At 65.3% G+C, this 14,426-nt stretch overlaps 1 protein-coding gene across 2 annotated transcripts; it reads right to left on the bottom strand.

The window, feature by feature from the left end:
• Nucleotides 1-1,275: 1,275 nt before the first annotated feature.
• LOC128827694 (uncharacterized) lies at nucleotides 1,276-11,345 on the bottom strand. Of its 2 annotated transcripts, none has more exons than XM_054011709.1 (15): nucleotides 11,236-11,345; nucleotides 10,414-10,589; nucleotides 9,770-9,930; nucleotides 9,390-9,549; nucleotides 8,602-8,772; nucleotides 7,327-7,418; nucleotides 6,550-6,707; nucleotides 5,971-6,074; nucleotides 5,427-5,651; nucleotides 4,274-4,359; nucleotides 3,789-3,925; nucleotides 3,185-3,274; nucleotides 2,563-2,771; nucleotides 2,204-2,410; nucleotides 1,276-1,859 (listed from the first exon to the last, which is right to left on the bottom strand). In XM_054011709.1, exons 2-15 carry the CDS (start codon nucleotides 10,558-10,560, stop codon nucleotides 1,572-1,574), a joined length of 2,235 nt encoding a protein of 744 aa, XP_053867684.1. In that variant the 5' UTR covers nucleotides 10,561-10,589; nucleotides 11,236-11,345; the 3' UTR covers nucleotides 1,276-1,571. The 2 variants fall into 2 exon arrangements, with proteins under 2 accessions (XP_053867684.1, XP_053867685.1); XM_054011710.1 differs by lacking the exon at nucleotides 11,236-11,345 and adding an exon at nucleotides 11,069-11,175.
• Between the last annotated feature and the right edge of the window lie 3,081 nt (nucleotides 11,346-14,426).

Raw genomic sequence — 14,426 nt, 5'->3', positions numbered from 1 at the left:
GTGTGTGGGGGGAGGGCATGCTGCCAGGCGGAAGGGGGAGAGCCAGCAGGATTTGTCATCCCCCTCCCCCACACATCCACCCCTCTGCCCCCACATCCTCCCATCCTCCCCCTGCACTGTTCCCCTCCCCCCAGCACGGCTCCCGTGTCCATCCCTGTCCCCTGGCGCCGGACTGAGCTTGGTAACTCATTTCACACGCTGCCAGCCCTTGGTTCCCCCTGCCCTGCGCTGGCCTGCAGGGCTTGCCCAGGCAGGAACAGCTCCTTGCCCCGTCCCTGAGCCAGCCAGCCCCCACGCTGGTGGGGCCAGTGAGCCTGCCAGTGCCAGGGACCTCCCACCTCTATTCAGCCAGCCAGCTTGGCCCCTGCAGCCTGCCGGAGGGGAGGGGGTGTGGGCTGGGATCATCCCCTGCCGTGCCAGGCTGGGGAGGAGGGAGCTGGGCTCCAGATCTCTCCTGACCAGGTGGCACCTGTGGCAGCAGGGCCCTGGGACATGGCTGACCCACAGCCGCTGGGCCGGGAGGTGGCAGGGCTGCCCGCTCAGCCAAGCCCCTGCCCCAGGGCAGCGCCCACAGCAGGGTCGCTCACTGGGCACAGCTCTGGCCTGGCTGCGTGCCCATCGGTGAGTCACTCTCTCTGCCTGGGCTGCCCTGTCTGTGGTGGAATCTGGGGGTCACTGGTGCTGCGAGAGCTCAGCGAGCCGGGCAGAGCCCACGGGGACGGGCACTGGAGAGACTGGCCCAGAGGGAGCAATGCCCCTGGCAGGGGTGAGCCCCCGTTCGCAGCCCCTCCCTGCACTTGGCCAGAGCCTGGCTGGGCTGTAAGGAAGGGGGGCGCCACCCAGCGGAGAAAGGGGGGCATGACAGCTGGGAGGAGGGTGCCTGGGGGCAGGGCAGGTCAGCACGTCCCATCCCGGTGCCAGGAGCTTTATGCCGCTCCTGTCGCCTGGGCACAGTGGGGGAGACGTGGCCCCCTTGGGAGTGCTGTTGCTGGGGGGTCAGGTCGGGGGGAAGGGGCCTATCTGAGAAGCACCCTTCTGGTCTGGGGGAGGGGGGGGCTCCTACACAGCAGGGGTTCAACCAGCACCCAGGTGGACTCAGTGCTCACTGGAGTGTGTGACCACATGGCCCATGCAATCCCGCCAGGACCCCCTCCAACCTGTGCCATGGCTCCAGCGCCCCCTGCTGGCCTGCAGTGCATGGCAGGGGCTGGCAGAGAAAGATGGGGGAGCCCAGTCCCTCAGCACCCCCATTTCCAGCTGCAGCTTCCATAGGGGTCAACGCTGGGCAAAGTTTATTGTGCATCGAGTGAATGAGCTCCCATTGTCCCCAGTAGAGCCAGCCAAGTGCCGGGCCGACCCCCCCAGTACAGCCAGCCAAGTACAGGCTGGGCCCCCGCATACAGCCAGCCAGGTGCCGGGCCAGCCCTCCTAACCCTGATAGAGCCAGCCATGTGCCCCCGCTTCCTGCTACAGCCAGCTGGGTGCTGGGCCAGATCCCAGCCCCACCGCACATGGCCACATCCTAGCCCCCTGCAGTTCCCATTCCAGTGCCCCAGAAACCGTCCCTGTCCTTAGCAGCGGCTCAGGGGTCGGGTGCTGCCGGTCACAGTGAACTCCGCCCGCAGGACCTCGGAGCTGGCACGTGTCTCCTGGCCCGGCTGCTGCCCGCCCACAAAGAGCGTGAAGGCGCCCGGCTCCAGCTGCCACTGCTCGGCCCAGACGGCGCGCTGCACGTAGGTCACCAGGAACAGCAGCTTCGCCGCCCGGCCTGCGGCAACAGGCACCCGGCGGAATCCAACCAGCTGCCAGCGGGGCACTGGCACGGAGGGCTGCGCCCAACGCAGGTACAGCTGCACCACCTGCAGGGAGGGGAGAGGTGGGCTGGGAACAGCAATGGGGAGCCAAGCGCCCAGGGCAAGGCCAGCAGGGACCGAGGGGTTCTGCCAGGTGCTGCTTCTCCATGGGCAGTGTCACCCCTCAGAGATAACCTGAGAGACTGGCTAGAGCAGAACCATGGCACTGCCTCACCCCAATGCCACAGGAGTCAGCAAGGCGCCACCTCTCCTGACCGCCCCGGCCCCACAGGGGAGGAGCCATCAGGGCTAAGTGCTGGCCTGGCACAGGGCCCACATGACAATCCCATTCCCCCCAAGCCAGGCCCTGCCTCACAGCCCCCCCGATCCGGGGCAGGGAGAGCTCTCACCTCTTCACCATCCCTCTGCCCAGTGTTCTCCACCACCACGGAGACGCTGAGGTTGGCGCAGAGGGGCAGCACTGTGGGGCTCAAGGCCAGGTCCCGGTAGAGGAAGGTGGTGTAGGACAGTCCATAGCCGAAGGGGTAGAGCGGGGCCACTGGCCCATAGTACCGGTACGTGCGCCCCTCCATGGTGTAATTCTCCATGGCTGGCACCTGCAGCCACAAGGGATGGAAAATGTCAGCCACAGGCCATGGTGCCATGTGGGCATGGGGGGGCATGGTGCCAAGCTGGCCTCAGGAATAGGTGGGGGAGCTGGGGGTTTTCCGATTTCCGAGCCCCCAGCACCGGTGCCCCTGGGCCTTACCTGGTCCATGCCAGCTGGCCAGGTGGCCGGGAGCCTGCCCGCCAGGCTGGCACCCTCCTCCCCCAGCAGCACCTTGATGATGGCGATGCCCGCGGCCTGCGCTGGGAAGAAGCACGCCAGGATGGCGCCTACTCCATGGTGGGCCTGGGCCCAGCCCACGTCCAGTGGCCCCGCGTTGAACAGCAGCAGGATGACGGGGCGCCCCACAGCTGGAAGGGACAGGCCAGGTCAGTCCAGAGCCCGTCCCCTTGGCATGGCAGCTTGGGGGACGACAGCAAACCGGGGCCCCACACTAGCTCAGGGAAGCCCATGGGGCAGCGCATGTTGGGGTCTCATCCCTAGACCAGGCCGACTGAGGTCTGCGATGCTCCGAATACCCCAACTCTATGTCCCACTGGGCTCATCCATGGGAGCCCATCACTGTGGTCTCTGGGCTGGGCACGCAGGGCACTGAGCTCAGTCCCTCCAGGGCCACCCACGCGCAGGGGCAATGGGCCCCCCGAGGGTGGGCTGGGCTGAGCCTCAGGGGGTGCTGTGCCCACTCATCCGGCCCCCTGGCAGCTCCTCACGGGTGCCCAGATTCCCATCCCTTGCAGCCCCAGGTTGCCCCAAACCACCTCACCCCAGGCCACGGCGTCCTGCAGCAGCTCCTGCTGGTGCCCGGGCAGGGACAGGTCCCGTCGGTCCTTCGCCTCTGTCTCCAGGTCAGTCCCTGAGCAGGAAGGGCCAGCGCCAGTCAGTTGTGATGCCCCGCCCTGGGCTGCCAGGGGCTGGGTCGCGCCCCCCGTGCAGAGCATGTGCCTCATCTCCACCCCCCGACCCGGCGGGGACATGATGTGGGGGGAACATCCTGGTCCCCTTGGCCGAGGGCTCCCGGCAGAGCGAGGAATTGTGGGAGTTGCCATGCTGAGGAGAAGCTCACGCCGCACCCTTTGGGGAGCAGGCAGCCCGGCAGGGGGCCCCGGGCCTTACCCGCCCTGGGCACTCGCGGGCTGTCTTGGTGGGAGGCCCCTCACACAACGGGCAGCCTGAGCCCTGAGTCCGCAGGCCCAGCCCTGCTCCCATGCCAGGCTCTGCCAGAGCCTCTTGCGGATCTGGGGAGGAGGAAGGGGGGGCAGGAAGGCAAATGCCAGAGCGGCTGAGCCCACCCCCTCAGATCCAGACCAGGCCCCCCATCACTGCCCGGGGACCGTGCTGCCCCCCCCGCCTGCCCTCGCCCCCCATACCTGTGCCCAGGCACACCACGACGACGTCGGCTGCCCAGACCGCCCTCTCCACCTCGCCCGGCGAGTAGTACTGGCACCTGGGCTCGCTGCAGCCTGCGGCGAAGCTGACGTTGGCTGGCAGGGTCTCCAGGCCCCTCCTGCACCGGAATGGGACCAGCCTGCCATCAGCGACGTCACTGATACAGGGGCCGGGCACCCCCCTCCAGACGGAGAATCCGCCTCCCCGGCAGGGCCGAGTGGGACCAATGGGCAATTCTGCACCAGGTGTCAGGCGGGGATGGGGGAGTCCCACCGATGCCCCTTTGCCCTGGGAGCTGCCCGGCTCGGACCAGGAACCAAGCAGTGCCATGTGCCCAGCCCGCAGAGCAGAGAAATGCCACAACACCCTCCCCACCCAGCTGACGGATGGATCAGGGCAGCAGCCTGAACTCCGGGGTTGGGGGATCCCAGGAACCGATGGGGGGTGGGTTTTGCTCTTGCCCTACCTGGGGGTGTAGATGTACTGGGGGTCCGGGATGGGTGCGTAGTCCCCAAACAGCACCCTGGGGTTGTCGGCAAAGGGACCAACGACCTGCAGAGGAGGGGAAACAGCCGAGGGTGGGACAGGAGCCACCCGCTCCACCCTGGCAGCCCCAGGGCCCAGGTGGCGCACAGAAGCCGGGGGGAGGAGGGCCAGGGGGGCCATGGAATGAGCTGGGTGGGTCAAGGGCTGGCCTAATGCAGCCTCTGGCAGCTTTGAGCCTCACTCTGGGGGAGGGCCGGCCGTGCTGCCCCCCACCCCCGCACTCCCCCCTGCCCCACGCAGCGCTTGCTGTTCCTGGGACCCATCGAGCAGCGCCTGCCCCAAGCTCACCTGTGCAGTGCCCCCCCTCGCTGTGCAGCCTCTGTCCAGGCCCCCAGGTCCCACTGAGCAGCGCCCATCCCTCCCATGATGCGCCCACCACCTCTATCGAGTAGCACCCACCCCCCCATGATGCACCCACCACCCGCCATCAAGCAGCGCCCACCTCCCATGCAGCACCCACCACCCCCAATCAAGCAGCGCCTGCCCCCCCATGCAGCACCCACCGCCCCCCATCGAGCAGCTCCCCCATGATGCACCCACCGCCCCCCATCGAGCAGCACCCACCCCCCCATGCAGCGCCCACTGCCCCCATCGAGCAGCACCCGCCCCATGCAGCACCCACTGCCCCCATCGAGCAGCGCCCACCCCTCCATGCAGCACCCACTGCCCCCCATCGAGTAGCGCCTGCCCCAAACTCCCTGTACAGTGCCCCCCCCCACTGTGCAGTGTCCCCCCGGGTCCCCAGGCCCCACCACGCCTTGCTCCCTCTTGCTCTCATCAGCCAGGCTCCAGTGCCCGCCAGGACCTGCAGTCTGCACAGGGCACCCTTTGGTACTGAAGGGTGGGGAGCTGCAGCTTGCTCCATGGGTGTGTGGCTGTGGGGCCCCTGGCAGGCTGTCAACATGGCAGGGTGCCCCTGATGTCACGCAGTCCCCAGCTGAGGTGTCTGGTGTGGGGCAGGGAGCCCCAGTGCGGCCGCGGTTCTCTGGGGCAGGGCACGCAGTAACTGATGGCCTCCCAGTCACCACGGCCCCAGTGGGTCCCCCCATCCCCGCCCCGAGCAGGACACTCACCGCGATGCGCTTGCCGGCCAGGGCCTGGGCGCTGAGGGGCAGCGTCCCCCCCTCGTTCTTCAGCAGCACAAAGCTCTTGACGGCGGCCTCCACGGCGAGGCTCCTGTGGGTGGGGCTCTGCACGGCGCTCAGGTCGAGGGCGCTGTAGGGGTTCATGGCAGGGGGGTCGAACTCCCCCAGCCGCAGACGTGTGTAGAAGAGTGGCCGGACCCGGGCCCTCACCGTCTGCAAAGGGCAGTGAGATCCTGTTACACCGGCTAGGGGGAAGCCAGAGCTCAGATCTGGGGGGGCCACTGCAGCCCCACATCCCAGTCATGCCGGCGCAGGGGGTGGCTCAAGCTCAGACTTGGGGGAGACGGGCTCCCACCCCACATCCACTCTCCTGCCAGTCCCAGGTACCCAGCGCTCTCCCAGCCCAAGCAGGGTGACCCAGCCCAAGTAAGTCCATGCCCTGGGGCCCGGGGCCCCTGGTGCTGAGCTTGCCGGCCCCATGCCCTGTGCCGGTGGGGGGTGTCCCATCCATGCTGCCCCCAGAGCTTCTCACCTCCAGCGTGATGTTACCCTTGGCCACAGCCTCGCTGATGCACATGAAGACGTTCTCTGTCAGGCTGAAGGACAGCTCTAGGTTGCAGCCAGCGTTCACCGAGGCTGCAGCGTGGCAGAGAGACAGGAAACAGCGCATTACCGCCGGGCTCAGCCTCTGCCCCCCTTGCCCTCCCCCCCAAGGGCCCCCAGCCCTCTGTGCCTGCCAGGCTGGGGGCAATGAGCTCAGCTCTTGAACGGAGGCTCCAGCACCCTTGTTAACTAGGCCTCGTGGGCCCTTGGGAAGGGGAGCAGGAGGGTTTGTAAAGAGGGAAAACTGAGGCACATGCGTGTGTGTGACTTGCCCAAGGTCACAGAGCAGGTCAGTGGCGGAGCTGGGAATAGAACCCAGGAGTCCTGACCATCAAACCAGTGCCCAACCTTATCCCGCCCCCCCACCGACTGTGCCCCTGCCCTCAGATGCCAGTTCTGCTCTAGTGGCACCAGCAGCAGCTGGGCCCTGCCTCGCTCCCAGCCCAGGCAGCTCTCGGCCAAGCGGGGCCAGGCTCCTGGGCCGTGGGCTGTGTGCGTCCAGGCTCACCGATGGCTGTCTCCAGGAAGCTGTGTGTGTAGCGATGGGCCAGCATGATCAACTCCACGGCCCCCTCGTCGCTCACCACGTAGCCCTGGAAGCCCCACTCTGCCCGCAGGATGTCTGTCAGCAGCTTCTTGTTGGCGCAGGCGGGCACGCCGTTGATCCTGCCGGGTTGGGTCTGGCAGTTATTGCAATGCCGAATGCAGCCACCTCTGGGGCGGGGCGCGGCAGCTGTTTTAACAGTGCCTGGCAGTTTGGGACAGGAAGTGAAGGAGAACGCTGCACTCAGTTGGAATTGCAGGGGGATTTACTTCAGCAGAATGTAACTGCCCACCTGGGAACCCCAGGCCACGGGGCTCCCGCCCTGACTCGCCCCGGAACTGCCATGAGGTCACTAGCAATGACGGACGGAGAGGACCGAGGTTTGACTTCTCCTCTAGAGGACAGCGCCCCCGAGCAGCATGCAGGGGCATTGGCTCAACCGAGACGTGGGTGGAATAGCGCCCCCTCCTGAGCCACTTGGGGACTCCATCCAAATCCCAAACAGAGCCAACCCTGCTCAGCTCGAAACCTGTACAACTGTGGTGGGGTTCAGGCTGCTGACCTGCCCCCTTCCAGGGCAGAAGGGTGTGTGTCTGAGAAGAGCCCTCGTCTCCCCCAGGAGAAGCTAATACTGAGCACGGGCCAGGAGCGGCCTGCAGAGACCCCTGCCCCGGGCACAGCCCCCCAGCCACGTGCCCCGTCTCGGTGCCTGTCCGGCCGCGGGCCTGCCTCGCCCAGTACCTGTTGTAGCTGCACATAACGCTGTAGGAGCCAGCGCGCACACAGGCCTGGAACTGGGGCAGGAAGGTCATTCTCCAGTCCCGCTCTTGCACCTGCAGGACGCAGAGCACTCGGTCAGGGTCGCGAGCCTGGCGCAGTCCCCACCCGCACCCCATGGCCCCCAACATCAGCCCTGGCGGAGCTCACCGGGACCCAGAGACCACAGAATCGTACAGGGATGCCCTAGGCCAGATATATGCACCCAAGGGTGGCATGTGAGGTCTCTCCCACTGGTCGTAAATGTGTGTACGGGTCATATTTCCGGCGTCCTGTATCTACACTGAAAAGTACGTTCTGAAGATAAGGCAGATCACCAGGAGGTGACACACCTCAGCCAGGTTCCTTGCAGGCAAGGGGTGACAGACACTCATCTATCTGTCTGGTCACATGTGTTTATGCATCGTAGGTCTTACAATGGATGCCTATGTGCACACCAAGCCAGGCACCAGGGGTAGGATTGTGAAATCTCCAGGAGAAAAAACCTACAGGAAAAACAATCAGGCCGGCATGGCGGGGGCGCTGCTTCAGACTAAGATCAAAGGATTCATCTGGTATATCAGGTACCGCAAGGAAACACACAGTAACTTTCACCTAGCAGGCAAGCTGACAGCGTGACTTGTCTCCTGAACGAAGATCACAGCCAAGCCTGGAAGGATGGTGGGTGAGCATTGCTCGATCAGGCAGAAAAGTAGCTGGTTCAACAAGCCTGGGTTCTTCACACCTCCAGAGATTCCAGGGCCAGAAGGGAGCGCTGGGATCCAGACAGGCCCCTGTACTACGCCGGCCAGAGACCTGCCCTACAATCGTTCCTGGAGCAGATCTTCAGACAAACTTCCCACGTGGATGTGAAGCTGACCAGGGATGGAGACTGCCCCCCACCCCAGGCCTGCTCTAGCGTGTGTGACGAGTTTATTTCCATCACTCAACTTGCTCACTCCAATCTCTGGGCTGTGTTAAATAACCGTTCCCTTGTTCTCACTGCCCAGGGCTCTCAGCGCTGGGTGCTGAGCGGAGGTGGAACTGGCCTGCTCCTTTGGGAGCTGCAAACCTGTGAATATTGCACGCGTCCACTGGCTGGAGTGGGCCTATCGCTAGCCTATAATGAGCCAGCAGGGCCTGTGGGGCAGCGCTTGTGGCCGGTGGAGTGGGGGAGCTGACCCCCAGCAGGCACAGACCAGACTCTCGCGCTAAGGGTCCCTCACGGCCCTGCGTATCACCAGGGAGCGTCGCACTCACCTTGGCATCAAAGCTGAGCCTGGAGACGGGCACGTTCTCGGGCCCCCCGTGCACACTGAAGTGTTTGCAGCCGGCACTGGCCTTGACGTAACGGGGGTGGTCGCCCTGCAGCCCCTGCACGAACGCCACGGCCAGCTCTGCGCTCAGGAACGGGTCTTCGCCGTACGTCTCCTGAGGAGAGACAGATACATGCATTGCTGCTGCTGCCCCCTCCCCCCCGCTGCTGGGGCATTGGCTGTGGGGATGCAACCCCTGCTCCCCCCAGCCCCATCACTCATTGCTCTGCGACAGCTGCCAATTCCCCACCTGCCCTTCCAAACAGTCCTGGAGCTGCCGCCACCTGGGGACTTGGGGAAATGAGACCAGAGGGAGGAGGGGGACTCTGCAGTTACTCGTGGGCCCACATCTCAGACACATTAGTGCAAGGGGCAATAGGGGCAGCCTCAGCACAGAGGCCAAGGGGCCACAAGCCACAGGGGGAGAGGGAGGGAGCTTGCAGGGTCTGCCAGAGGGGCCCTAACACATCTGGATTCAGGCAGGGAGAAAGTGAGAGGTGTGTTGGGAGGGGATACCAGGGCACACACCGCTCTGCCGGTGCCCCTCAGTCCCACCAGCAGCCCCCTGCCCTCCCAGTCCTCCCACCCCAGCTCTGCTGGTGCCCCTCAGTCCCACCCGCAGCCCCTGGGCTCCCCCTCCCCCAGCTCTGCCAGTGCCCCTCAGTCCCACCAGCAGCCCCCTGCTCTCCCAGTCCTGGGCTCCCCCTCTCCCACCTCCGGTCCGGCTGTTACCTGGTTCCTGCCCCACAACGGGTGTCTCATGATGTTCAGCACTGGGCTGAAGCAGCTGAGGCCCGTGTGGTCGCCGTAGATGCCCGTGGACATGAAGTAGTTGTGCTTGGCTCTCACTTCCGTGGCAGTGGCATTGGCCACGCGGTGGATGAGCTCGGGGCTGTGGGGGAGGGGAGAGCAGCTGAAGCATTGGGGGATGAGCCAGGGCTGTGCCCAGAGATGGCACAGGTCCCCTCAGTGCCACAGCAGCTGCCCCTGCCCTGGGCAGAGCTGGGGCAGACACACGCCCAGGCACAGAGCCTGCGCTGGGCTAGGCCCCAGCACGGCCTGGGGGGATGCCCAGACATGGCAGCACGGGGGCCCCCCTGTTCAGACAGTACCTGAAGGAGGCCGCCAAGCCCAGCGCTTGGGGGAAGGCTGTGGCCCAGCCGGGGGCTTCTCCATCCCCCCTCAGGCACTCGGTGTTCCAGTTGTAGGGCTTGATCCCCAGCCGCTCAATGGGGGGCGCTGGCCCGTTGTACTTAGCGCCACCTCTCGCCATCTGTGGGGCAGACACCAGAGGTGAAGGGGGGCACAGAGGGACATATGAGGCTGGGCACTCTGCCAAGGGGCTGCCCTTGTTCGCCCGGCCTGGCCCTGCAGAGAGGTGGGGCAGCCGGCACGCTCGGCTCTTCCATGCCAGATCTCATTCTCCGTCCCAGCAGGAGACATGGACAGGGCTGGGGAGGCACCATCTGGGGGTGGGATCTGTGGGATGGGAGATTCCAGGGGCACGCAGCTTGACCCACCCCCTCCAATTCAGAAACCCCACCCCACTGATTCCCCTCCCAGCTCCCTCCCCTCGGACCAAGGGTCTTTATAGGGTGCCCTGCCAGGCCCAGACTCCCACAGTGGGACGCCGAGGCCCCAAGGATGCTGCCCTCGTCTCACTGCCCCCCCCCCGGGAGGGCAGAGGCTGTCGCCCCCCCCGGGGATGCAGCTGTCAGTGGGGTTGCTGTTCTGGCTACAGAGACCCGCTCCATACCTGCAGCACCAGCTCCCCCAGGGTGAGCCGCCCGATGAGGTCGTCCAGCCGCTGCTCCCAGGGCAGGGTGGGGTCCCGGAATGGGTAATCCTGGGCCAGGCCCAGCCCTGCCCAGAGCAGCAGGGCCGCAGCACGAAGCCAGCACATGGCGCGCAGGATCTAGCACAGACCACGGGCTGAGGAGAGAACACATCCATCGATAGCACCCGACAGCCCCAGCCCAGGGGCCCTGGCACAGCTGGGGCGGGGGCTGGACTCGCAGCTGGTTCCAGCGAGGCTGAGCGCCCCCAGACCAAGCTCCCCACTTGGAGGGATCCCCATAAATCCTGCAACCACCGGCCACCGTCTGGGGCTTCCCACAGGCCGCGCCCGGAGCTCTCCAGCCTCAAACATGTCGTTCACCAGTGGGGCCGGCCCTGAGCCCCACACACAGCAACAGAGTGAATTCCTGGCCACGATCCGTGTGGCATGTGCCAGGCTGGGGAGCGTCCCAGGTCAGGGCTGCGATAACAACCCCAGAGCCATGGCACCAGAGGTGGCACAGCACCACGCCCGAACCGGAGCCCCCAGACCCCATCAATTAACCACGCTTGGCAGGACCGGGGAACCCCCCAGCCAGGGACCGGGGAACCCTGCTAGAAGCAGCCCCCGAGACCTGGAACGGGGGTGACTGGGGAAGGCCAAGCAGCCCCGATCCTGCCCCCGCAGTGCAGCGGGGCGGGCGAACCGGCGCTCGCCCTGGGCGCACGGGGCGCTCCCAGCTCCGGGCCCTGCCAGCGACCCCCGGCGTGTGCCCAGCTCCCCGCCCCGCGGGTCAGTCACCGGCCGAGCGGGGCTCGCTGCGGGCTGCGCTGCGCTGCGCTGGTGGCGGCGGAGCGGATCACGAGGACTCCCGGAAGCTCGGCGGAGGGAGGCGGCGCTGGGGAGGAGCGTTACGCGGAGGGGAGCCGGGACACCCCCGCACCTGGGGGCCGAGCCTGGCGGGCGGAGACAGGGGCCGAGCCTGGCGGTGCTCTCGCAATGCTGGTGCCAGCCTGTGCCCCCAGCCCCATCCAGGCCAGGACTCGGGCGAGCTTCTGTGACCCAGCAGAGCCCACCCCTGCCCGCAGCTCTTTGGAGCCTGCCCCAGGACTGTGCATTGGGCGAGCAGCGCTGGCTGCAGGCAGGTCTGAGAGGAGGCCCCCGGGGGGGGGGGGGCTGGCCCCCTGCATTGGATTCAGGCGCCCCGTGGCACAGACCTTGCTGAGCGGTGTCAGCTCGCCTGGCGCCCTTCCCAAGCAGGCTGGGCTGTGGGTGCCGTGCCCACAATCCGTGCTGCCGAGCGCCAGGACAGCTGTTCCCGCTGGATCCGGCTCTCAGGGCACAGGCAGACAAGGGCAGGGCCATGCGCCAACAGCTGGGGGTTGAGGGAAGAGTCGTAAGGAATCCTGGCAGCACTTGGATTGGAAACCCCAGCTGGACGGGGGAGCCCCGGCCTGGTTCTGGTGGGAGCGCACTGAGCCCCGCGGGGTCACCCTACCTGCGCCCGGGGAGATGAGAACCAGCCATCGGGCCTTGGGCATCTTGATACCTGTATCCGGCCGGATTGGCATGGCCAGCAGAGGGCAGGGCTCACTTACATATGGGCTCCAGCAGCTGGGTTGGGCACAGCTGGTTTGATGTGGGGCGGGGGGAGCATGCCTGGGTCCTCAGCCTCCAGGTGGCACCATGGGGAGCGGGGTTCCCTTGCTTACTTGCCCCCTTGGCCTATCATGTCCCCCTGCGCTGGGCTCGGGGGCTGTTTGTATCAGAGCCCATTGAAGCTGGGGGGCATCCAGTGAACTCCCCAGCACCCTATAGCCCGTATCCTACAATTTGCCCTCTTCCCCTATCCAACATCAGCTGGTTGCGGGGCGCTGACTGGTGGCCAGATGTTACTATGGCAGTGCTCACAGCTGCAGGGGAGGGGGGTGAACTGTCTGACGTGTAGACGGGAGGGTAACAGCAGACGCTGCCTCTGGAGCGGCATCCTCTCCAGCTCAGGCTGTGCCCTGTGAATCCCCTGGCACCACCAGCCATAAGAACAGTTTGTGTCAGTTTCCCATTCGCTCAGCCTCTCTCTCGCCACAGCCCCCTGCCGCCCAGCCACTGGGGGGGAAGAGATGAAATTGCTGCCCATGGTGGGAGTCTAGGCCAAGGCCACTGTCCTGATACAGCACGCTAGGAGGTCAGAAATGCCAAGCATAGCCCACAGCTCTAAGTGCTGAATTTGATGAATTTGTCAGGGGGCCAATTAGATTTTAAAGCTGAAATCTAACACTAGATAGGCTACAACATTTTTCAAACTGGCTAATATTGCAATGGAATTGAAATAGGAGAACCTCTTTTGTTGAGCCCAGGGAGCGTTAGCAGGCTAATTTTAATGCTAGGTTCTTTTCAGGTCAGCTTTAATCTGGGACAGTAAAGGGGCTGCTTTTCCCACACACCAGCTACTGCCCTGTGTGCACGGCCTAGCTCCTTCCCCAGGCACTGAGCTGAGAGGCCTTCTATAGTCTGGATTGGCCAGCAGTGCCTGCCCTCACCCAGCTCCCACCTCTCCCTGCTGAGTATGACCAAGGGCCCTGGAGGTTCAGAGGTGCCCTCGAAGAAGCCAGCCCCATCCACGTGGATAATTAAAAAGCTGCCCTGAGAGCAGCTGCCAAGTCAAGGAAACTAACCCCCTGGAGTCGATAAGAGGCCTTTGAAAGGGACCCACAAAATCTTCCCGCACAACCTTTGCATGCATGGAAATTCATATTTGCATCTGCACTCCGATTCTCATATGCAACCCTACAGTAACAAACCCACGTGTGCAGCCCAGCGCTCACGATCACAGAGCTCATTGGGATGGGGAGCGAGAGACACGAGGCATGGGCATTTTGGCTGCTGGCACATGGCAATTTTGGGGTTAGCATTTCAGTGCCAGCCAGAGTGGTGCCCCAAGCCAACTCCTGAGCCTGCCCCTCCTCCTTGGGAAGGCGGGGTCGTTGCTGCGCTGGCCGTTTGGGGGGGTTAGACCCAGGGAGAGGGTAGCAGCACCATAACTTTGCTTTTCCAAAGCACACCCAGGCCCCAGCGCAGCTCTGACTCCTGCATGGTCTGGGGTTCCCTCTTTGTGTGCGTGGGGGGGAAGTGGTCGCCTGGCATCACCTCTGTAGAGCTGCTTTGGAGAGGGTGGACGGCGGCTGGGGGTTATGAACAAGCCACAGTACCAGGATCCAAACCACCTGTCCTCCAGGGGCGCCTGGCTCAGCCCCCTGCTCACTGGGCCCTGGACCCCTGTGTGCGGCGCGTGGCGTACCTGCCCTCCCAGCCATGCACACATTCTGTTACAACCCCAGACGGTGCCAACCCTGAGCCCGGGGCCTCGTTCATTGAGGTGCAGGGGCCTCGGCCCGACCCAGCCCTGGGCTTTGCCTGAGCCTGGCCCAGTTTCCGGTGCCTGCCTTCGGGGTGAGCAGCAGCCGGGCAAGGGAACCTGCCAGCTTTGCCCTCTTCACGCTGCAGCGCCTCGTGGCTTTGTGACGTCTCCGCGGGGCTGTAACTGCCCCAGACGCTGGGCCCTGCTGGCAAAGACTGGTCACCTGCTCAGCAGAGACTCTGTGCTACAGTGACAGAGGGGCAGAAAGAGCTTAGAACAGGCCACTGGGGGGTCAGGACCCCTGGGTTCTCTTCCCAGCTCCCTGTGTGACCTCGGCACATCCCTTGCCCGCTGGGTGCCCGCCTTTCCCTGGCTGTGAGGTGGGGATACCTGTTCGTACAGGCCGGTTGCGAGGTGCTGCAGCCTCACCAGGCAATGGCACAGAGCCCCTCGGCCAACCCCCGCCAGTCTGCTTCTCCTCTCCCAGCCCCAGAGTGCTCAGCAGGCCCCCCTCGGGGGTTTCTGTCCCCGGGGGCCATGGGGATCCAGGGGCTGCATGTTCTCAGCAAACCCTCACCCTGGGTGGAGACCCTGCCCCTCCCTGCAACACAGGGGGAGGGGGCTGGGCATTCCC

The sequence above is a fragment of the Malaclemys terrapin genome, chromosome 22 (assembly GCF_027887155.1).
Source record: "Malaclemys terrapin pileata isolate rMalTer1 chromosome 22, rMalTer1.hap1, whole genome shotgun sequence".
In the NCBI taxonomy this organism is placed as follows: Eukaryota; Metazoa; Chordata; order Testudines; family Emydidae; genus Malaclemys; species Malaclemys terrapin.
This window is presented reverse-complemented; position numbering and strand designations above follow the sequence as displayed.